The sequence below is a fragment of the Podarcis cretensis genome (assembly GCF_951804945.1).
Source record: "Podarcis cretensis genome assembly, chromosome: 3".
Classification (NCBI taxonomy): domain Eukaryota; kingdom Metazoa; phylum Chordata; class Lepidosauria; order Squamata; family Lacertidae; genus Podarcis; species Podarcis cretensis.
In genome coordinates this window covers 123,759,341-123,781,844 of record NC_137172.1, presented here as the reverse complement: position 1 = coordinate 123,781,844, position 22,504 = coordinate 123,759,341, and the positions used below count along the sequence as shown (strand labels likewise).

The 22,504-nt window shown below is 40.6% G+C and overlaps 1 protein-coding gene across 2 annotated transcripts; it reads right to left on the bottom strand.

Moving 5' to 3' along the window:
* Positions 1-454: 454 nt before the first annotated feature.
* Positions 455-21,889, bottom strand: MDH1 (malate dehydrogenase 1). 2 transcript variants are annotated; one of them, XM_079970048.1, is made up of 9 exons: positions 21,772-21,889; positions 15,135-15,233; positions 14,664-14,760; positions 13,583-13,758; positions 12,938-13,060; positions 12,606-12,782; positions 8,907-9,020; positions 8,486-8,575; positions 455-1,122 (listed from the first exon to the last, which is right to left on the bottom strand). In XM_079970048.1, exons 1-9 carry the CDS (start codon positions 21,772-21,774, stop codon positions 997-999), a joined length of 1,005 nt encoding a protein of 334 aa, XP_079826174.1. In that variant the 5' UTR covers positions 21,775-21,889; the 3' UTR covers positions 455-996. The 2 variants fall into 2 exon arrangements, with proteins under 2 accessions (XP_079826174.1, XP_079826173.1); XM_079970047.1 differs by lacking the exon at positions 21,772-21,889 and adding an exon at positions 21,037-21,111.
* Between the last annotated feature and the right edge of the window lie 615 nt (positions 21,890-22,504).

Sequence of the window (22,504 nt, the reverse complement as noted above, 5' to 3'; positions counted from 1 at the left end):
GTATGAAATTATATATGTTTTGTTTTTGTTTTTGTTGTGTGTGTGTGTATAAAATGTGAAAACCTAATAAAAAATTTTATATAAAAAAAAAAGAAATGAAGAAAGAGCAGCCAACAGTTGCAGGGAGAGGGTGAGGCAGGCCAAAGCTCCAAATGAGCTCAGGCTTGCAAGAGAGGTTAAAAATAATAAAAAAGGTTTATTTGGCTATATTTCAAGCAAGAGGAAGCAGCATCAAGTAGTAGGTCCTCTGTGTGCAGAGTACAGAGAAATGCTATTATAATCTGTTTGAGCTTGCAGTAGAGGTATTGTATATTCTGTGCATGGTTGTACCTTCAAACCACTCTAGTTCCAGATTTTCTTTATTTTAAAAAATGCACACAATCTGCTTTATGGTGAAGGTTGTGTTTTACATACTTTCATGAAAGCAACGTAAACAAAAACCCACAAAAGCTGCTTATTCAGCAACATTTAATGTAATTTCCAGTAAAATTTGTGCATCGATGATGGTCAACATATGGTACATTCATTGTATGCAAAATGCATTTCCTACTTAAGAGATTTTAATGGTGGAAATATAGGCTCTTGTGCACTTTGATAAAGACCAATGGTGTCTCTAATTGTACTTGATGAATAAAGTGCTAAAGCCCATTTCATAAAATCAGCTTTTAGCACTATATAGCTGGTTTTAGTGTAATTAAAGCTGAAAGGCTACTATCCTTCTAATGCACAATGCAATACAAGAAGCAAACAGTAATAAATCAAGAAGATTTGGTCAAGTGTGCAAACTACTTTCGAAACATGTTGGGCAATAACTTCATTACTAAGAGCACTCAATAACAGGCACAGATGTACCAACAAAGCAGGTACTGACTGCTGCAGCAGGGCGGGGAAGACAACTGACGGATACAGTAATCGCATTTGATGCTGAATTTAGAGACGACTTTTAGACTCCTCTGTGTTTAATCCATCTCCCGAAGCACCCTGAGCAGCACCTAGTCAGGCACTGGACAGAAACTCCACAGCAGTCTCCTTTTCGTCAGTGAGCTCTTTGGCAGTCAAATCCATCTTCTCACGGGAGAAGTCATTAACGGGAAGGCCTTCGACCAACTTCCATGTTTTATCCTGTGAAAAATGAATTGGTGACTTCTAAAGCCTTTAAACCATAACAAATTTCAACTCCACAGTGTTCCAGGATAAAGGTGTGACAGGGCTATTGAGTAGGTCAGCCTTTCCTGCTGACTGGGGATAATGGGAGGTGTCCTCCAAAACAGCAGGAGGGCACCAGCTTGGAGAAGGTTGGATTAGGTATTCACTAGCCTCTGCACAGGAGCTTAAAACAAACTAGACATTAGATATAGGGAATCATGGAACCACAGACTTGTAATAAACAAGTTGGTCATTCCCAACCAGCGGAGGTGTTTTAGAGAACTTTAAGAATGTATTCTTTACACTTTGCCAAATTAGAACTCCAAGTATTTTTTGGAGAAAGCTACGTTAAACTGTTATGAAAATAATGTAAGTGTTGCATATGATTTGAATGACCACCCTATGTCTACAGTTACTACGATACTGTATTCAATATATTATTGAGGTGGGGGCAAACCTTGATGATACCTTTGAAAGATGTGATGAACAATATTTTAGAAAAAGGAGATATCCCAGTAACATGGAAAGAAGTATTTATTACTTTGATTCCAAAACAGGATGCATTTGATGTTACAAATTAAAAATTATAAGGAAATCTCGTTGTTAAATAATGGCTATAAACTGTTGTCAAGTATTTTAGCAAACAGATTGAAAATAGTATTAAAAGATATAACACATGAAGACCAAGCTGGCTTTCTTCCTGGTAGTCAGATGAAAGATAACATAAGAAAAATAGTTGATATAATTGAATATTTGATGACCACGAATGATAAGCAAGCAGTGTTAATATTTATAGAGGCTATAAGTGTAAAAAAGCTAAATATGGAAAGAAATTGGGCCACCTATGAAAATTTGGTGATGGAAATAGATAATCAGTGGAAATTAAAATCTTATGAGGAAATTAAAAGTTTAGTAAAAGATTGGTTGCATTATTGTCAAATAAATGAAATATTTAAAGAAGATTAAAAAAATGGATTTGAGTAATATAAAATCCAGGTTTGAATAGATTTGTTAAGCTCTAAAATTAAAATATTGTCAAAAATGTATAAATTACTTTTAGAGTGGCATGTAAAAGATGAAGAAGTTAAATCTGTTATGGTACACTGGCCAAAAGATATTGGTTATAATATGCAATTAGAAGATTGAAAAAAATGGAATAAATTTTACAGCTCGCAGTTTGCTTAAAGAAAATGTAATGAAAATGATGTACAGATGGTATATAACACCAGTGAAGTTAGCAAAAATGTACTGATCAGATCAATGTTGGAAATGTAAAGAAAAAGATGGTACCTTCTATCATATGTGGTGGGTTTTTAAGAAAGTGAAGGCTTTCTGGGAAATGATATATCTGTATAATGAACTTTAAAAAATGTTGAAATATACATTTGTAAAAAAACCAGAAGCCTTTTTACTGGGTATTGTAGGCAGAGAAATACATAAGCAAGATAAAACACTCTTTTTATATGCAACAACTGCAGCAAGAATATTATTGGCCCAAAAATTGAAACGGGAAGAGATTCCGACGAAAGAAGAGTGGCAGAGGAAACTATTGGACTATGCAGCTTGGGCAAAATTGACGGGGAAATTTCGGAACCAGCAAGGCCAGACCTTTCTGAAAGACTGGAATAAATTTATGCTGTATTTGAAAGACAACTGTAAACAACTGACATTGTTAGTAGAGTTACAAGAAGTTTTATAAGGTGAGATGTATCATTTATTACTACAGTTGAACCTCTGTTTACGTAAACTTTGGGATGCGCCCAAGGAACGGATACCTTCCACAACCGGAGGTACAACTTGTTAGGGTGTGAAACCTTAGACGCTGGCAAGTTAGCAATGTCATGTGACTTTAAGTAGTCAAGCTCGTTAAGTTGTTAAGTTGCTCATTATATAAAGAGTGTTTGTTTTTTCTGCCTGTGGGGGCGTGAAGCAAAAATGTCTGAAAGCTCCGGAGGTGTTTCTGTTATCTTTCTGCAATAAACCTGTCTTTGGAAAGACAGGCTTCCCTGTGTCGTTATTTCTTTGCTGCTGAGTCTCTGAAGCTTGTACTGCACCAAGAATCTCTGCACTGGACTTAATCAATGCTCTGCAAAGAGAACTGTTGCTGGTTGCGCAGCGGAAGCGTTTACTGGACCAGTACACAGACTCTCTTAGGTTATGGATCCTTCTACGTTTCTACAGCTGTATTATGTGCAGAGAAAGTGAAAGCAGCTTTCGGATGAGAGAAGACCGGCTTGGTCGTAAATCCAGCTCTTAAAGGAACTGAGAGGCTGCAGAAAGTTGAGAGAGCTGCGTAAGTGAAGATTTACAGCTTCATTAGCTGCAAAAGGCTAGCTTGACCTCCCGTTGTGTTTTTGTTTTGTTAATAAAAACAGAGGACGGTGGTAGGTTGCTAGTGAAGAGATGGAGGGGAAAAAGTTTAAAAGGCTTCAGAGGAGGCTGGAGGCGTCTGAAAAGTGAGTAAAACAAATCCCAAGGGGAAAGAGAAGCAAGGGCACACAGAGGGAGTAGCAGTGGAAAATTTCCAGGTTCCCTTTACAAAGTTGAACTCTGCTAATTACGTGCAGTGGTCTAAGAGGGCTCAAGTCTGGTTGGAAGCCAAAGAAGTATGGGCTGACTATATCCAGAGGCGAAAGCCGTTTGTGGCTGTTGCAGCAGATGCCACAGCAGAGCAACAGGCTGCTGCACGTGCTCAGAACAGGGAACATGATAAAATGGACACTAAAGCTAGATGCATGTTGATGGTATCGATAGACGATTCCCAATTACCTTATGTGGAAAATTTAAGGTCTGCATTTGAAATTTGGGAAGCTCTTAGGCGAATTCACCATAGAGCCACCATAGAGCGTGGGGAAACTAGCAGGCAGAGCTGTAAGGAAGCCTCACAAGTGTCTGCTATGGCCAGCAAGTCATGTTTTCGATGTGGCAGCAGGTTTCATTTGATAGCAAAGTGTCCAGAAAAGCAACAGGAATTTCAACAGTCCAAGGTCAGTTTCCGGAGCTACAGGGGAAGACGAAGTGAGAACTACAAGAATCAACGATCCAGAGGGGGAGCAGGTGCTGATAAGGGACTATCTGCAATGGCAGCACAACAGAGTCCTAAAAGGAGCCAACAAACCTTGAAGTGGATTATTGACAGTGGAGCAAGTCACAGTTCCAGCGACATCTAGTGGCAGCTTGATGAACTGCAAGACATTGCCAGTTGCAAAAACTGTGACTATAGCAGACAATAGTAAACGAGAAATGAACCTTAAAGGCACAATTTATGTTAATTGTTTGCAAACTAACCTTCCTGTTTTCGTTCTTCCAGGAATGAAGAATGGACTTTTGAGTGTGTCATGCCTGGTAAAAAGTGGTTTTAAGGTTGAGTTTGAAAATGATGTGTGCACCATTTCGAAACAGGGGAAGGAGCTAGTTAAAATTCCCTGTGAGGATGGGCTTTTTGTTTTGGATGAAGAGCAGTTAGCAGCAGGTAGATGTTCAACAGGTGAAGCGCAAGCTAAGTGTGTAAATGAGGCTCCTCATACAGGTTGCGCACATCTACTACACAGAAGGTTAGCTCATATATGCTTTAAGTATGTAGGCAAGATGCCAGATTTAGCTGAGGAGTGTAACATTAAACCCTGTCCAAATTTTCGGGATTGTTGTGCTTGTAAACATGCTAAGGTTAAGACATGTAACTATCCTAGATCTGATAGAGTAAGCAAGAAACCCTTTGAAATTGTGCACACAGACGTGTGTGGCCCTATGCCAGTCAAATCGCTTGGAGGTGCGAGATTTATGCAAATTTTGGTGGATGATTTTTCAAGGGCTAGTTGGGTTTTCTTTCTGAAAGAAAAATCACAAGCAGCTTCCATCCTGATGGATTGGATTGAAGAAGTCGAATGTAAATTTGACACCAGAGTGCGTAAAATACAATCAGATCGTGGTGGGGAATATGTGAACCACACGCTGGAGACGTGGTTAAAAAGGAAAGGTATAGTTCATAGACTTACCAATCCCTATTCACCACAGGAGAATGCAGTTGCCGAAAGAAAATTTCGAACATTACAGGAAGCCATTACTGCTTTGCTGTTTGATTCTGGACTTCCACAGCGGTTTTGGGCTGAGGCTGCACTGTATGCGAATTATACTTTTAACAGAGTGTACAATAGCACAGTAGGCAACACTCCTTACTTCATGCTATTTGGGAAAAAACCAAAAATTGATCATCTAAGAGTTTTTGGATGTCGTGCTTATGTGCTGGTGCCTAGGGCACAACGTAGGAAAGGCGATCCTAGATCTAAAGAAATGTTTTTCTGTGGTTATCAAGCAAACACAAAAGGTTGGAGATTTGTGAATGTAGAAGGCAATCAAACAAAAATCACAATTAGAAGTGCGGAATTTTGTGAACAGGATGGTTGGAATAAAATTCATGGAAATCCTGACATACTATTTGATGTGGTGAACAGTAATAATGAAACTCAGGCCCCAGGGCAGGTATTAGTTCCAGAACAGGCTGAGGAATTTGAGTCTGAGGACGAGGGTGAGAAATCGCCTAGTTCACCCAAGTCTGTAAAGTCAGAATCTTCTAGCTCTAAAAGTTCACCCGTACAGCAAGAGAGACGTGTAAAGTCAGAATCAGAAAGTTCTTCAACTACTAATGATAAACAGGTGACGACTAGTGATTCTGGGTCAGAGGGGGAAACTGAAGGAACATCACAGGAACTGTTAAGGCGTTCCAAGCGTACCAACAAAGGTATACCTCCTGAAAGGTACCAAGCTATTAGTGTTTGGGCTGGTTTGGCAAATTGCGAACCTGAAAGTTTTGAGGAGGTTGAGCAATTACCCCAGGAGGAGGCCAGTAGGTGGCGTGAGGCCATGCAAAAAGAGTTGAATTCTGTGAAAGAACTGGATGTGTTTTCCATCACCAAACTGCCAGAAGGTACCAAGGCAGTAAGTTGTAGGTGGGTGTACATGATAAAGACAACAGCGATGGGGAAACCAGAGTACAAAGCAAGGCTTGTAGCTCGAGGTTTTACACAAAGAAAGGGGTTACATTATTCCGAAGTCTATGCACCCACTTCAAGGAGTGAAACCCTTCGGGCACTATTAGCAGTTGCTGCTCAGAACGGGTTCAAAGTGAATCAATTTGATGTCTCTACAGCTTATCTTCATTCAGACTTGGCTGAAGAGCTCTATATGGAGCTACCGCCAGGATTGAAAGTTGGTAAATCAAATCAGGTATGGAAACTACATAAATCTATTTATGGACTCAAGCAATCTGCTCATAATTGGAATGAGTGTTTGAATGACGCTTTGGTAGGCATTGGTTTTAGCAGGAGCAAGGCTGACAATTGCTTATATTTCAGAGGTTCAGGAGATGCTCAAGAATCTTTGCTTGTTTATGTAGATGACCTGATTTATACTTCAAAGACACAAGAACAAGTAAAAAAACTAGCCAAAGAGTTAAATAAACACTTCAAAGTTAAGAATCTTGGTGATGTAAAGGTCTACCTTGGTGTTCAGATAGATAGGACCAAAAATGGCAGTTTTCTACTGAATCAAAAAGGCAAGATATTGCAAATGTTGAAAAAGTTTGGCATGACGGAGTGTGCAGGTGTTAAAACACCAATGGAAATGGGTTTTGTAAAAGACAATGAGTTCAAGGATAGTGCTGAATTCAAGCGTGCTGAAATCTTTCAGTCAGCACTGGGAAGCTTACTTCATCTTTCGCAATGGAGTAGACCAGACATTGCTTACACTGTTAACTTACTCAGCAGAGAAGCTTCAAAACCTAGTGTAAATGCATGGAAAGGAATTCAAAGAGTGTTAAGATATTTACAATACACCAAAGATTTTTGCCTTGAATTATCTTCTGAAGGACAAGCACAGATTACTTGTTTGGCAGATAGTGATTGGGCAAATTTAAAGGATAGAAAATCAGTGTCTGGCTGTGTAATAAAATTTGGTAACTCTCTGATTGGGTGGAGATCCAAGAAACAGAACCTGATTGCTTTGTCGCCAACAGAAGCTGAGTTCTGTGCCTTATCTGAGTTATGTAGAGATCTAGAATTTTACAAATGCTTGGCACAAGAGATGTATGAAAAGGCCATCACTCCAATCACTGTATGGGGTGATAATCAACCATGTCTTAAGTTAGCACAAAATGGGCAGTTTAAAGGTCGTACAAAACATTTGGATATCCGCTTTCAAAATGTTTGTCAAACGGTAATAGCAGGAATTGTTGAATTAAATTACTGTCCCAGTCATGAAAATCAAGCTGATGGTTTTACAAAACCGCTTGGGTTTCAGCGGCATGAAAACTTTTGTGAAGAAATGGGTCTGAGGTAATTTTGTTTTTGTATTGCCAGCGAGAGGGGGTGTTAGGGTGTGAAACCTTAGAAGCTGGCAAGTTAGCAATGTCATGTGACTTTAAGTAGTCAAGCTCGTTAAGTTGTTAAGTTGCTCATTATATAAAGAGTGTTTGTTTTCTCTGCCTGTGGGGGCGTGAAGCAAAAATGTCTGAAAGCTCCGGAGGTGTTTCTGTTATCTTTCTGCAATAAACCTGTCTTTGGAAAGACAGGCTTCCCTGTGTCGTTATTTCTTTGCTGCTGAGTCTCTGAAGCTTGTACTGCACCAAGAATCTCTGCACTGGACTTAATCAATGCTCTGCAAAGAGAACTGTTGCTGGTTGCCCAGCGGAAGCGTTTACTGGACCAGTACACAGACTCTCTTACAACTGTAGTATGATTCTTAAATAGTTTATTTAAGATTAGGATTTAAGGGTAATAACAACAACAATAATAAAATGCAATATTAGAGTATAAATAGGAAAACCATTAGTCGAGGAGGAGGGAAGTCTCAGGCTGAGATGGGCAAGTGGTTTTTATATATTATATGTAAGATGTATGTTTTGCCTAAAAATATTTGTAAAACTCAAAAAAAATTATTTCAAAAAAAAAAAAGAAAATAGAGGTGTGGGAGGGAGTTCATCGTTACACAAAGGTGATTGTTCTGTCAGGCCAAGCATTCTAGCTTTTCTAAAATGCCCCTTGCGTGCTGTTCTGAGGGTTCTCCTGACCCGCTCCCCAAAGCCAGTTTTGAGGGGGAATGACGAGGAGAGAAGGGGAGCCCCACTGCACAAACAGAAACCCTTCACAGTGGCTCCACTTGCAGGATTCATTAGTTAAATCCTGCACTATGTGCTTTAGGGGTAGTATCTAAACTGCTGTTGCTGTTTTATAGATTCTTTAATGCTCACGGTAGTGATGTCCACACTGCACTTGTGCTTCTTGAACTTTGCACAGTATCACATTTACTTAACAAGTATTTCAGAAACTGCATATTTTTTACATACCTTTATTACAACAGGAAATGAATAGATCAGATCTTCAGGGACACCATATGAATTTCCATCAGAAATAACACCCATGGAAACAAATTCACCCTTTAAATAAGAATACAAATAAATAGTGTAGTACTTTCCCAATTATTTACTTCACATTTGGCATAAGCATATATCGTTCTGAAGGGTCTGCATCCTGTTACAATTCTTTGCATTCCAGAATATCAACTTGCCATTTTTCTCTTTACACTTATGATCAGTTTTATCACATTTGTGATATTTTATCACATTTGTGATTTTACCAAGAGATTCATGAAAGCATATATAAGATTATCAGGTGATCAGCTGTATGCCTAATATAAAGGAAGTATATACTAAACTTTAAACAGCTATTATCAAAGCTAGCTTCTTTATGGGCTGCTGCAACACTTACCTCTGGAGTGCCAAACCACAGGTCTCTCACATGATCACAGATAGCTTTGGCTGCCGACATTGCACTTGATAGCTTCCTGGCTTTAATAACAGCTGCACCTCGCTGCTGAACAGTCTGTAGTATTGACAGAGGAAAATTACTGGACTATTTGCACCTACTACCATAATTACTCATTATTATAATGAGTCCAAGACAGAGAGGCTACCAATATTGTCTACATAAGGACAATGAAAGACATTTTAAGCATTTTTACCCAGTTCCTTACCCCAAAAACTCCAAGAGTAGATTTCAGATAAATAAAACACAAGACATCTCTTGCCTTTAAAGATTACAATCTAGAACACAAAAGAACAGGGAATATACCAACTTCACATGAAGTCTACAGAACAGGCATAGGCACACACAGTCCTCCAGATGTTTTGGGACTACAATTCCCATCATCCCTGACCACTGGTCTTGTTAGCTAGGGATCACAGGAGTTGTAGTCCTAAAACATCTGGAGGGCCAAGTTTGCCTATGGCTGCAATAGAGCTTGACAAAACTCAGGCTGAATTTAATCAGATTTGGGAATTTAATCAGATCCATGGACATTAACCTTTTATCTTGATATTGTTGCTGGGGTTTTTTGTTTGCATCCTGCCACATAACAGTTCTGGAATAATGTATGGGGGAGTTTTTTCTTCTACCGCATAAAGTAACAACTTATGTGAAAGATCCAGAATAGATTAGGGTTGGGTAAGATTTGGTTTTCTTTTTTTAAAAATAATAATGTTTATTCGAATTTTAAGAATTACAAAAAGAAAAAAACAGAAAAAACAAAAATAAAAAAAACAGAAAAAATACAAACAATAAAAAAAGAACAGATCAAACCTTTACATGGCTTTCTTTCCTTTGCTTATTTCCTTGACCTCCTCACACCTCCCATTTTTGTATTCTAAATCAATTTGTTATTTCAGCAAATCCTTCCAAACTTGTTTTTATCTTAATAATTTATCTTAATATACTATAGTTTTACATTCTCTCTTTCACCAATTCATTTTTACTTAATCCTTTATGTCATTTCTGCTAAAACCACATAATTTTCTTTTCCCAACATCTTTCTAGCAATCCTTAATTTTACAATATTTTTGAAGATAAACTTTAACTTTTTTCTAATCTTCTTCCACCGACTCTTCTCCTTGGTCCCGGATTCTGCCAGTCATCTCAGCCAATTCCATGTATTCCATCACCTTCATCTGCCATTTTTCCCGGGTGGGTAGATCTTGTGTTTTCCAATACTTTGCAATGAGTATTCTTGCTGCTGTTTTGGCGTACATAAAAAAAGTTCTATCCTCCTTTCGCACCAATTGGCCAACCATGCCCAAGAGAAAGGCCTCTGGTTTCTTCTGGAAGGTATATTTAAATACCTTTTTCATTTTGTTACAGATCATCTCCCAGAAGGTCTTAATCTTTGGACATGTCCACCAAAGGTGAAAGAATGTACCTTCAATCTCTTTACATTTCCAACATTTATTATCGGGCAAATGATAAATTTTTGCAAGCTTGACTGGTGTCAAGTACCACCTGTACATCATTTTCATTATATTCTCTCCTAAGGCATTACATGCCGTAAACTTCATACCTGTGGTCCATAACTTTTCCCAGTCAGCCATCATAATGTTATGTCCAACGTCTTGTGCCCATTTAATCATAACAGATTTAACCATTTCATCCTGTGTATTCCATTTCAACAGCAAGTTATACATTCTTGACAAATTCTTAGTTTAGGGTCTAACAATTCTGTTTCCAATTTTGATTTTTCCACCTGAAAACCAATTTTCTTGTCCAGGTTATAAACCTCCCTTATTTGATAATAATGAAGCAAATCTCGTACTTTATTTTTTAGTTTGTCAAAACTCTGCAGTTTTAATCTATCTCCTTCTTGTTCCAAAATTTCCCAATATTTCGGCCAATTGGCCTCCATATTGAGCTTTTTCAGAGCCTTTGCTTCCATTGGTGACAACCACCTTGGAGTTTTGTTGGGTAAGATTTGGTTTTCAACGTTATGATCTATCATACACTGATATATCACAATGCCTGAAATGTATCTCAGCTGCTTCTTCCTCCCCACCTTAGGGGAGGAAGATACAGCCAAGATACATTGCTCAGCCCCATACCACTCTGACTGCTGCAAGAGAAGTATGGGGGCTTGAACAGCTGTGGGGTGGGCAGTCCCCGCCCTCTGGCTCACGGGAGATGGAGGCAGGGGGCTCCCTCAAAGGTGCCTGCCTGCCTTTGCTCGAGAAGCCAGGCAGCGTCTCTTATTTTTTCTTTTAAAAAAGTAAGATAAACAAATTTTAAACAATTCGACATTTCAAATTTAGCAATCAATCATTCCACCTACAAAATTCTCTCCCTTCCTCCATGGTTCCCTCAACATTTCAATTTGTGCTGCATATTATAGTTACTCTATACCTTCACCTTATCTCACAGAAAAAACAAAAAGTTCACCCCCACTGCTGTTCTCACTCAAATCCTCAAATCTTACTTACCAATTCTACATATTCTATCTATTTCAGCTGCCATTCTTCTTTGGTAGGTGTCACCTCATGGCACCATTTCTGTGCGTACAATATTCGTGCTACCGTGGTTGCGTAAAGAAATAGATTTATAGGAGTTTTTTTGGATATTTGCTCCAGCTATCCCTAGTAAAAAAAAGCTTCTGGGGTTTTTTTTTGGGGGGGGGGTTTACCTTGAATATCCTTTTCACCTCATTATAAATCATTTCCCAAAAGTCCTTAGCTATTTTGCACGGCCACCACATTCCCAACAAAGATTAGATGTTGATTTATAAATTTTGGCTTATTTACTTGGTGTTAGGTACCATCTACATATCATAAAATTCTCCCTCAAGGTATAACATGCTGTGAATTTCAACCCAGATATCCCATGATTCTAATTCTATGATGCCCCACACCCCTACCTAGCCCAATAGCAGATTTCGTCTTGGGTTTTCTATGCTAACAATATCTTATACATCCTTGAAATCAGTTTCTCTCTATTTTCTGTTGGTTCCCTTTCAGACTGAGAACTTTGGACATTGAAGCCACACTTTTTATGACATTTGAACATTTCATTCAGTTGGTAGTAACGCAACCAACTCATTACCTGATTTCTAATATCCTCAAACTTTTTCATTTTACATCTTTTTCTGTAAAATGCCATAAGTCTCTCTATATTGACTACTTCTTTTCCATGTTCAAATTCTTCTGGGAGATTGCTTCCTTAGCTACAATAGCATTGAAATAAAGCGCATGGGGGAATTGTGTATCCATGCAGTGGTCCCACTGGTGTAGGGCATACAGTCCTGGGAAAAAGAAAACCTCTTTGAATTCTGAATTCAGACACTCTGTAATATGACATGTTTTGTTGCTCATCTGGGGTTCTATTTACCTAATTTTAAGACCTGCTAAGGAAAAGATGGTTGTTATTATGTCCTCATATGTAAAACCACAGAATTCAAAGAGGGTGTACATTCTTTTTCCCATGACTATACATGCATAGAGTTTATCTACATGCAAATGGCAGAGCATGGCCACTGTACAAAACCGCTAATGTAGAAGCTGATATTCTGAAATCCTGACTCTGGAACATCTGCTACTCATGTTACGTTGCTGCAATAGACAAGAAAAAACGAAATCACCCACATTATTAACTTACAGTAATGAAGTCCCCCTTGAGCCAGTTATCATTCTTCACAGCTTCATAAACTCCAATATCTTTTCCTTGCACTTTCACCTTGGCATGATTAACATCTGGATATTGAGTAGAGGAGTGATTCCCCCAGATGATGCAGTTCTTTACATCCCTGGCAGTCACACCAACTTTGATAGCAATCTAGTTTTATTGAGGGTAGGAAGCAGAAAATGCCAAGATCAGATGGTAATTTGAAGCATTTAGATTCCCTACCCCTTTTAAACAAATTATTTCAAAAACCTGGCTTACATAAAGAACATAAAAGTGTTTTCTATAACTTAGAAGAGAGTTCCTACCTGGGATTTAGCTCTGTTGTGATCCAGACGGGTTAAACAACTGAAATTCTCCTTTGGTATAGATGGAGCAGACTTTGAGGCAATCAGGCAGTTAGTATTTGCTGGATTGCCTACCACAATAACCTGATTGGGGGGCAAGGAAGAAAGTGGACTATTTACTGCAAGTCTGTCAAGTGACCAACCAGCTAGACCACAATTGCTGAGATTTCAGATGTGATTTATAGTTTAGAGATTTTTTTTTTTTAATGCTAAAGCAGTATATAATTTGTGTAAACCAACATTTCACTGATCACGTGGAAACTGAAATCTGATAAATGGCAAATTACTAAACTAGAAACATTTTGTAAACTGTTTAACAAGACAAATGGTACAAAAATCTCTTTCCCCCCCCTTTAAAGACTCAGGTAGCTTAAAATTTGGGTGCTCGACTTTAATTAAAGAAGTACCAACTTCATTTCTGTGTTCGAAGTACTTCACATGTTATGAAAGCAATCCTTTTAACAGTTTAAAGGGTAGACCAGACTTAGTATCCTTATATTATGGACAGAAGTAAGAGAGTGACAATGATGAGATGATATGTAAATCAGCAATCTCTTGCGGCACAGCTCGTTCTCTTAGCAACCACATCACACCAGCTGTATTCACCTTAACAGTCTTCTTTGCATACTTGTCCAATGCAGCTCCTTGTGACTTAAAAATTTTCACATTTGCCTTGAGCAGATCTTTGCGTTCCATGCCCTCTTTCCTTGGCATGGAACCAACTAGGATGGCTATATCAAGGTCTTTAAATGCAACATCTTCTTTGTCAGTTGCAATTACCTCTGTAAGTAGAGAGGAAGAGGGCTGAAAGATGAGTTTATGGTAAAACTATGAGGGGAAACCAGTGCCTTCAGAACTAATCATAACAAGGCTGTGACCAAAATCCCAAAGCACATCAAAAAGTCTGCCACTGCTTCTGTTCAAGTGTCAATTCTCTCTTTCTCTAATGCCTCAACTTATTAATAAATTGTGAAGTGAATCTACTTCATGACTTCCACGATCCAAACTGGTCTAAACTTGGTTTAGGTTAGTGTTTCTCAAACTTGGCTCTCCAGCTGTTACTGGACTACAACCCATCATTCATAACCACTGGTTATGCTAGCTAGGTATGATGGGAGTTGTAGTCCAACAGGAGCTGGAAAGCCAAGTTTGAAAGCACTGGTTAAGGTGCAAGCCAAAAGAAAACACAAGCCTCCTTTTTCTCCCGTTTTTTCAAGGTTATTGAAATAATGATTCAGTGGCCACTTTATTAGGTAAGCATAACCAAAGGCAAAAGCTTTCATCACTTTCATCACACGAATGTACAATCACTGAATCAGTGTGAGGTAGGTTTCTATTAAATTTGACTTTCTTTTAATTGGCACTAGTGGTCAATAGAGCAAAATGTGCAAGTATACTACTGGACAAGCTTCCCCAATGCTTTGAAAATTATTTTCTTCCACCACAGACTATACCTCCCATAGTTTGCTTAGTGTGTTGGGCTTATAAATCTTACATTTAATTCCTCATGCAAGCCAACATCTCTTCAATTTACAGAATGGCAAAATGGTCCTCTTTTGCCCTGACATATATATGGCCACTACACTGAACAATGCTGTTAAATCTGGCAGTAATGTGTCTCTCATTTGCCTATATATTTCAAACCTAAGCATCTGCAGACAGAGCACAAACTGGATTTTCTTGTCACCTCTTAACAGAGGAAGAGCACAGTCTTGCAATTCCATAAGTACGCCATCCAATACAGTCATCATGGGAGTGATATCCAATAGCACAAGAATAAGAGGCTGTAAAGCAACAACAGTTGTGTCAGTTACTTAGTTTATTTAATATTGATCAGATTACATGTAAGATCAAATTAAATTAGATTCCTTGTCCTGTTTGTACCACCATATTAATGCAGTACAAAATATATTTAAGAGTCATTTATAATTTGTCAGAATCTTTCTTACCATTCTATACAATGAATATATATTAAAAAACTCATTTCTGTATAATGGAATCTCACTTTCCCTCCACAAGATAGTCATTTTAATAACAATTGACAAAAAAGTCAATGAGGCCCTTTTCTTGCACTGGATGTCCGTTAACAACTGCAGAGTTGACCTTTGTGCTCATATCGACTGCTTATGGGTATGCTATCATTCATTTTATCCATTACCTGATCTGCTCCGAAGACATCACCCTTAGCAATGCCGTAGAGCAGAGAGTAGGCAATCTGTCCAGCAGCACCAGTCACGAGGACTTTGATTGGTTTGGACTGAAATAGAGAAAGAATATTTGTAGATTTCCATAAACACGTTTTCTCTCGTTACTGTAGAATGAACGTTCATAAAAGTTAGCGTTTGGCAAATAATTTGTCAGGAAGGTTGTTAGGAGGTCTATGATTCAGCTAACCTTCCAACTGTGAACTAACCATACTGCCAGGAATTCATTATAATTATTCAGTCTTGGGACAGCCAAAACACGTTTTAAACTTATAAACAGAACAGAAAAGTTAAAAGGACAAATCTCCCATGCAGAATACAGAAACATCAATATTCTGTACCAGCCTAAACATGAGCTATTTTAAAGAGATTTCTCAAAAACTACAGTCTTTTGGAAACATGGCAGTTACATGTAGAAAATGACCACCATATAACAAGACAAAGGTGAAAAATATACTAGGTAATCTTATACTGTCAGATATATATGAGAATATAAAGTGCCTTGCAACATCTGACTTTAGGCAATGACATAGGAAACTGACACACTGCTATAGAGAACATGCATGCACATATTTAATAGATCTTATGCGGAGCAGTTCTCCTTATGCTTCTACCCTGCCTTTCTTTCATCATGGAACCCAATGTGGCCATATGTGGTTTCCATTTAGGCACTGGCCAGATCTGCTCTCACATCAAACTCGTGGGGTAAGCTAAGTGTTGTGCTCATTTAAGGAAGGTATTTGAGTCTATTCATTGCCAGCAAAATGATGCAGGCTGCTGTTTCAAAGCAGAGACATTTCAGCTCACTCAAGCAACAGCTCTTAGATTAAAAAGTTTGAACAAAAGAAATGATGTGGCCTCAAGAAAAACAAAATGCAAGTTTCAACAAGGGGGGAAAAAGTCTGCTATTTTATATCTGATGCACTACTTTGACTTAGCAAGACAATGTTTTTCAGGTTTAGTAGGATTTGCAACTTATGTAATGTTGGATGCCAGCTGTTTGAAGTCTGTATTAATTACAATCCCCAAGATCCTCTTCCTAAACAAAAAAAAAAAAATTCCTTCCAGTAGCACCTTAAAGACCAACTAAGTTAGTTCTTGGTATGAGCTTTCGTGTGCATGCACACTTCTTCAGATACACTGAAACAGAAGTCACCAGACCCTTCTAAATAGTGGGAAGGTGGGGAGGGGTATTACTCAGAAGGGTGGTGGGAATGGGTGATTGGCAGATAGCTGTGATGAGCCTGTTGACGACTCTTAACGACTGCAATAGGTCTTACAGGAAAAAGCAAGGGGTGAGAAGGTGAAAAATGGCTTTGTCATGTATAATGAGATAAGAATCCAAGGTCTTTGTTCAGACCAGGACTCTCCATGGTTTTAAGTTTGGTGATAAGTTGCAATTCAGCAGCTTCTCTTTCCAGTCTATTTCTGAAATTCCTTTGTAGTAAAACAGCTACTTTGAGATCTTGTATAGAATGTCCTGGGAGATTGAAGTGTTCTCCTACTGGTTTCTCTGTCTTGTGATTCCTGATGTCTGATTTATGTCCGTTTATTCTTTGGCGTAAGGTCTGGCCTGTTTGTCCAATATAGAGAGCTGAAGGACACTGTTGGCATTTGATTGCATACACAATGTTAGACGATGAGCAATTAAATAGTCCCGAGATGGTATGTGTGATGTTGTTGGGGCCAGTAATGGTGTTGTCCGGGTGTATGTGGCAGCAAAGTTGGCATCTGGGTTTATTGCAGGCTCTGGTGCCAGTGTCCGTGTTAGGTCTGGTTGTAGTATTATTGTGGGTTAGGAGTTGTTTAAGATTGGGTGGCTGTCTGTAGGCAATGAAAGGTCTTCCTCCCAGAGCTTGAGAAAGAGAACTGTCATTGTCCAGGAGAGGTTGTAGATCTCTGATGATGCGTTGTACTGTTTTAACTTGGGAGCTGTATGTGATGACTAGAGGTGTTCTGTTATTTTCTTTTTTGGGTCTGTCTTGCATCTCGGGACTATTTAATTGCTCATCGTCTAACATTGTGTATGCAATCAAATGCCAACAGTGTCCTTCAGCTCTCTATATTGGACAAACAGGCCAGACCTTACGCCAAAGAATAAACGGACATAAATCAGACATCAGGAATCACAAGACAGAGAAACCAGTAGGAGAACACTTCAATCTCCCAGGACATTCTATACAAGATCTCAAAGTAGCTGTTTTACTACAAAGGAATTTCAGAAATAGACTGGAAAGAGAAGCTGCTGAATTGCAACTTATCACCAAACTTAAAACCATGGAGAGTCCTGGTCTGAACAAAGACCTTGGATTCTTATCTCATTATACATGACAAAGCCATTTTTCACCTTCTCACCCCTTGCTTTTTCCTGTAAGACCTATTGCAGTCGTTAAGAGTCGTCAACAGGCTCATCACAGCTATCTGCCAATCACCCAATCCCACCACCCTTCTGAGTAATACCCCTCCCCACCTTCTCACTATATAGAAGGGTCTGGTGACTTCTGTTTCAGTGTATCTGAAGAAGTGTGCATGCACACGAAAGCTCATACCAAGAACTAACTTAGTTGGTCTTTAAGGTGCTACTGGAAGGAATTTTTTTTTTTTTGTTTTGACTATGGCAGACCAACACGGCTACCTATCTGTAATCCTCTTCCTAAGTTACTGGTGTTGGCCAGTTTACAGTAACTGGATAAAATAATCATGGTTATCAACAAAAAGAACTGGTTTAAACTAGAGAAATACAAATCCATTTAAATGTGATGATTAATTATGGGTAAAGAACCTATACTAGTGAAAGCAATCATGAAAGACAATGCTTCATACCTGTAAAGGGAAGGAGAAAATTAAATAGACTTATTAGTACAGTGGTACCTCGGGTTACAGATGCTTCAGGTTACAGACTCCACTAACCCAGAAATAGTACCTCGGGTTAAGAACTTTGTTTCAGGATGAGAACGGAAATCGTGCAGCGGTGGTGCAGTGGCAGCAGCAGGAGGCCCCATTGGCTAAAGTGGTGCTTCAGGTTAAGAACAGTTTCAGGTTAAGAACCGACCTCCGGAACGAATTAAGTTCTTAACCTGAGGTACCACTGTATTAGTTATTAATATTGTTACTAGAATTCTGGCATCCTTGTATCTTTGGAGAGGCATAATTACCGCAATACCTCAAGGACTGCCTCTCCCCATATGATCCGACCTGGACTCTGCAATCATTATCTGATGCCCTTCTATGTGTGCCTCCTCCACAAAAGGGTGGCAAGACAGGAATGGGCCTTTTCTGCAGTGGCTCCCTGTTTGTGGAATGCTTTCCCCAAGAAGGCTCACCTGGTGCCTTCATTATACACCTTTAGATGCCAGGCAAAAATGTTCTTCTTCAACCAGGCCTTTGGGCTGTGTCATATGAAGTATCCCCAACTCTCACCTGTCACAAGTTCCATGTAACTCCTCCCTGCTGTTTTCAGAAAAACAACAACTGCCAACCTACTTTCCCCACGTGAAGTCATGACTATAAGCTCAACTTAAAAATTGCTTGCAATTAATAATTCTCATAATTCTGCATATAAAATTGGATTCTTCACTGAGTGCCAGAGCCTGCAGCTGGGAGTGTGAGGGAGGTGACTTGGCAGCACACAGGTTCCCAGATCCCTTCAGTTTAGGCTGGGAGTGAACTGTGGACTCCTTTCACCTCCAACCAGTGGGTATGTAGGTCAGGGCTGCTGGAAGTCCAAAACAATTGGAATGCTCATGCGGGCTCCCACAAACTTAGTAGATGCACAAGCATGTGGATCCACCTACAGTTCTTCCATATTTCAACAGCGCTGCTGTATTACTATAAAAGCTCACAGTGTTATCTGTAAAGATTTAAATGCTTTTTTTAAAAAAGGTAACTTGTATAATTTCTTACTAAGAGTTACTAAGAGTTAATTCTTTATACCATCTCTGGTTTTACTGCAGAATATGTCCTGTGCTCTTACATCATCAGGATTAAATGGTGTGTTGGGGATTATGGGGCAGATTGCTGCAATCAACATTCCTGCTTTCACGGGCGTTTTATTAATGGTGCCATTCATTTAGTCTCTAGTAGTTAAAGCAAATCAATATTTTCCCTCCAGGGTTGTGCTACAAGTCAACACTGACAGTTTCTTTATTCCAGATGCTTCTGTGGCATAGCTATACAGCACTGTCTCTTTATACAATTTTGGTGCCTAATTGCTTGCATCACAGACCGCACTAATTTAACAGCCTGATCCTATGAGTTTTTATACCTTTACCCCTTAAGACAAAATATTTTTAAAAGCTTCTTAAAAGGTAAAGGTAAAGGGACCCCTGACCATTAGGTCCAGTCGTGACCAACTCTGGGGTTGCGGTGCTCATCTAGCTTTATTGGCCAAGGGAGCCGGCATACAGCTTCCCGGTCATGTGGCCAGCATGACTAAGCCGCTTCTGGCGAACCAGAGCAGCAAACAGAAACGCCGTTTACCTTCTCGCCGGAGCAGTACCTATTTATCTACTTGCACTTTGATGTGCTTTCGAACTGCTAGGTTGGCAGGAGCAGGGACTGAGCAACGGGAGCTTACCCTGTCGTGGGGATTCGAACCGCCGACCTTCTGATCGACAAGTCCTAGGCTCTGTGGTTTAACCTAGGTTTAACCCAAAAGCATTTAAATCTTTACAGATAACACTCTTACTTGTTACCTAATAAAGTGTTATGAGCTGCAGACCATAAGGAAAAGGGTGTGTCTTATGGGACACCCATTGCCTCCTTTCAGTGAATGAACAGCTAGCTATACCATAAACCAGATAAAATTTTGCAATTGATTTGCACCATCATAACACAGTGAATATAAAGTTGCACCTTAAGTCACTCCTTTCATTGGAAAGCATCAGACCATGGCTATGGCCCCAACAAGAATTTGGAAGTTTGCCTACTTGAAGAGCACCTTGAAAGTCATACAGGGAGACATTCCAGCAATACCAGTAAGTCACGCACTGCTGAAATTGAAGACGATAAATGGGGCATTGTTACTGAGCAAGGCTGGCAGTGCTCTCTGCAGCTGTCCCCTCAAGTGCCATATACCCTGGTTACTAATGAACAACAGTGACATAAAATTTGAGAAAAATGTTTTCCCTTCCTGCCCCATCACCCCTTGTAGGTTACCTTCCAAGCCAAGCAGAAACTTTTCCAATTTACAAGAAGGAGGTTTGGATTTGATATCCCGCTTTATCACTACCCTAGGGAGTCTCAAAGCGGCTAACATTCTCCTTTCCCTTCCTCCCCCACAACAAACACTCTGTGAGGTGAGTGGGGCTGAGAGAGTTCAGAGAGAAGTGTGACTGGCCCAAGGTCACCCAGCAGCTGCAGGTGGAGGAGCAGAAATGCAAACCCGGTTCACCAGATTATGGGTCTACCACTCTTAACCACTACACCACACTGGCACCACAAAGGCTTATGATAGCAAAAAGAATGGAACTGGGTAGAGCTTCTTCTCACATACTCTGTAAAAACAGAGAGCCAAGGCAGCGTGCATCACAAAACCCAAGTACAGTGGTACCTTGGGTTAAGAATTTACCATAATTTGTTCCGGAGGTCCGTTCTTAACCTGAGGTACCACTTTTGCTAATGGAGCCTCCTGCTGCCACCATGCCGCTGGAGCACGATTTCTGTTCTCACCCTGAAGCAAAGTTCTTAACCTGAGGTATTATTTCTGGGTTAGCGGAGTCTGTAACCTGAAGCGTATGTAACCTGAAGTGTATGTAACCCGAGGTACCACTGTACTGAAGCCCAGAAAATGTTATCATTGCATGCACTGTAGTTGCAATATGAGAGAGCAGCAGCCATGGGCTTGCTCTGATTTACCAGGACTTTCAAGCATGGTTGAAGATCTATCACTCCAAATCTCCTTTGTCCTTGCCACATGTATTCGCAGAACCATAGGATTGTAGAGCTGGAAGGAACCACTATATAAAGTGGTATAGAAATTAAATAAATAAAGTAAGTGGGGCTTGAACCCACGACCAAGAGATTTAAGAGCCCACTAATCTATTGAGCATATAACTCGGCCAAGGGGCCCCTGTGTCTCATCCTTCACCACCCTCAACCCCCACGCAGTTACCTGAGCCGGTACTCAAATTATGGTGGCAAATTACGTCAGCACTGCTCGAAGAAGGGCCTCGCGGGTCTGGTTTTTTCCAATTAAACCCATATGCCCAAGCCCGATGAGTCAACCCCAGTCCCTGCTTAGCCTTTTGAAACAGAGGGACCCCCCCCGCCCCCGTCCTGGGTCTCTGTCCCGCGACCCCGCCATTGGAGAAGAGAGCCCCCCGCAGCCAGCCCCTTCCCTTCAGGCGCCCGCAGGCGGGAAGGTTCCCCCCCTGCCCTCATCCTGGTTTCGACAGCTTCGCAGCCGGGCAGAGGGACAAGCGCGGCCGCTGCCTTTGCTGCCCTCCCAGTTTCCTGCGGGTTAAGGCGTCCCCTTCGCCGCCGGTCCAGGGTCTCGTCAGAACCTTCGGCCTCCCACCCACCCACCCTTCATTTCAAAAGGCTGCGGGGCGCCTCGCTGCGTGCTCGGACCCCCAACCCAGCTGCACTGACCATGGCGGCGGCGGCGGCGGCGGAAGAAGCGCGCGCTCTCTCTCCCGGCAGGTCACCTTCTCCCGAGCAGCAGGCGGAGGAGACAGCAGAGAAGGCGGAGCTCCGAAAGAGCCACGCCCCACTCTCGTCGCCTCCTCTCGCTTTGCCACCTGGAAGTTGTAGTCCGTAGCTCCCAGGAAGGCACGTGGTGCGGAATCAAGGTTGCGGCCCAGGAGAACTACAAGGCCCAGGACGCACCGGAGCCGGCCTTTGCCCTCAGTCCGCTAAGGGGAGAGGTGAGCGGAGAGCGGAGGAGGGGAGAATCGGCTTTCGCCTGACGTAGAAGTCACGCGCTTCTCGCCCGAGGAAAGGAGCTTGGCAGCTGTGGCGCATGCGCAGAAGGGGCCTGAAGGGCTTTCAAGGCTCGGGATTTGAGGCGTCCGGGAGCTTTGCTTGAAGTTCATGGATTTTAGCTGGCAGCGGGGATTTTAAGTAACAGCTTTCAAACAGTTTTCAGACGGAAAACTGAAAAAAACGAAGAGGGAGAAACTCAAAAACCAGGATGAAGTTTTATGGACGACAGTACATTCCCATCAGATATACGAGCCCGGTCTTGGCTGGGGAGGAAGGGGTATAAATAAAAAAATGTTGTTGTTGTTGTTGTTGTTATTAATGAAGTGTTACTCTGAATTCCAGGTGGGGAGAGAGGAAATTCTAAACAGTGACGTCCATAGCAAATCAAATGCAGAAAAGG

What these genes read in the sequence shown, in the direction of transcription:
- MDH1 (XM_079970047.1), bottom strand. Translation starts at nt 21,096, where the DNA reads ATGTGGCAAGGACAAAGGAGATTTGGAGTGATAGATCTTCAACCATGC. An exon ending in AACCATGCTTGAAAGTCCTG is followed by an intron (nt 15,234 to 21,036) that starts GTAAATCAGAGC and finishes TCTCTATTTCAG; the next exon opens with TCCAAACCAATCAAAGTCCT. An exon ending in TCAAGGGGGACTTCATTACT is followed by an intron (nt 9,021 to 12,605) that starts GTAAGTTAATAA and finishes TCAATACTACAG; the next exon opens with ACTGTTCAGCAGCGAGGTGC.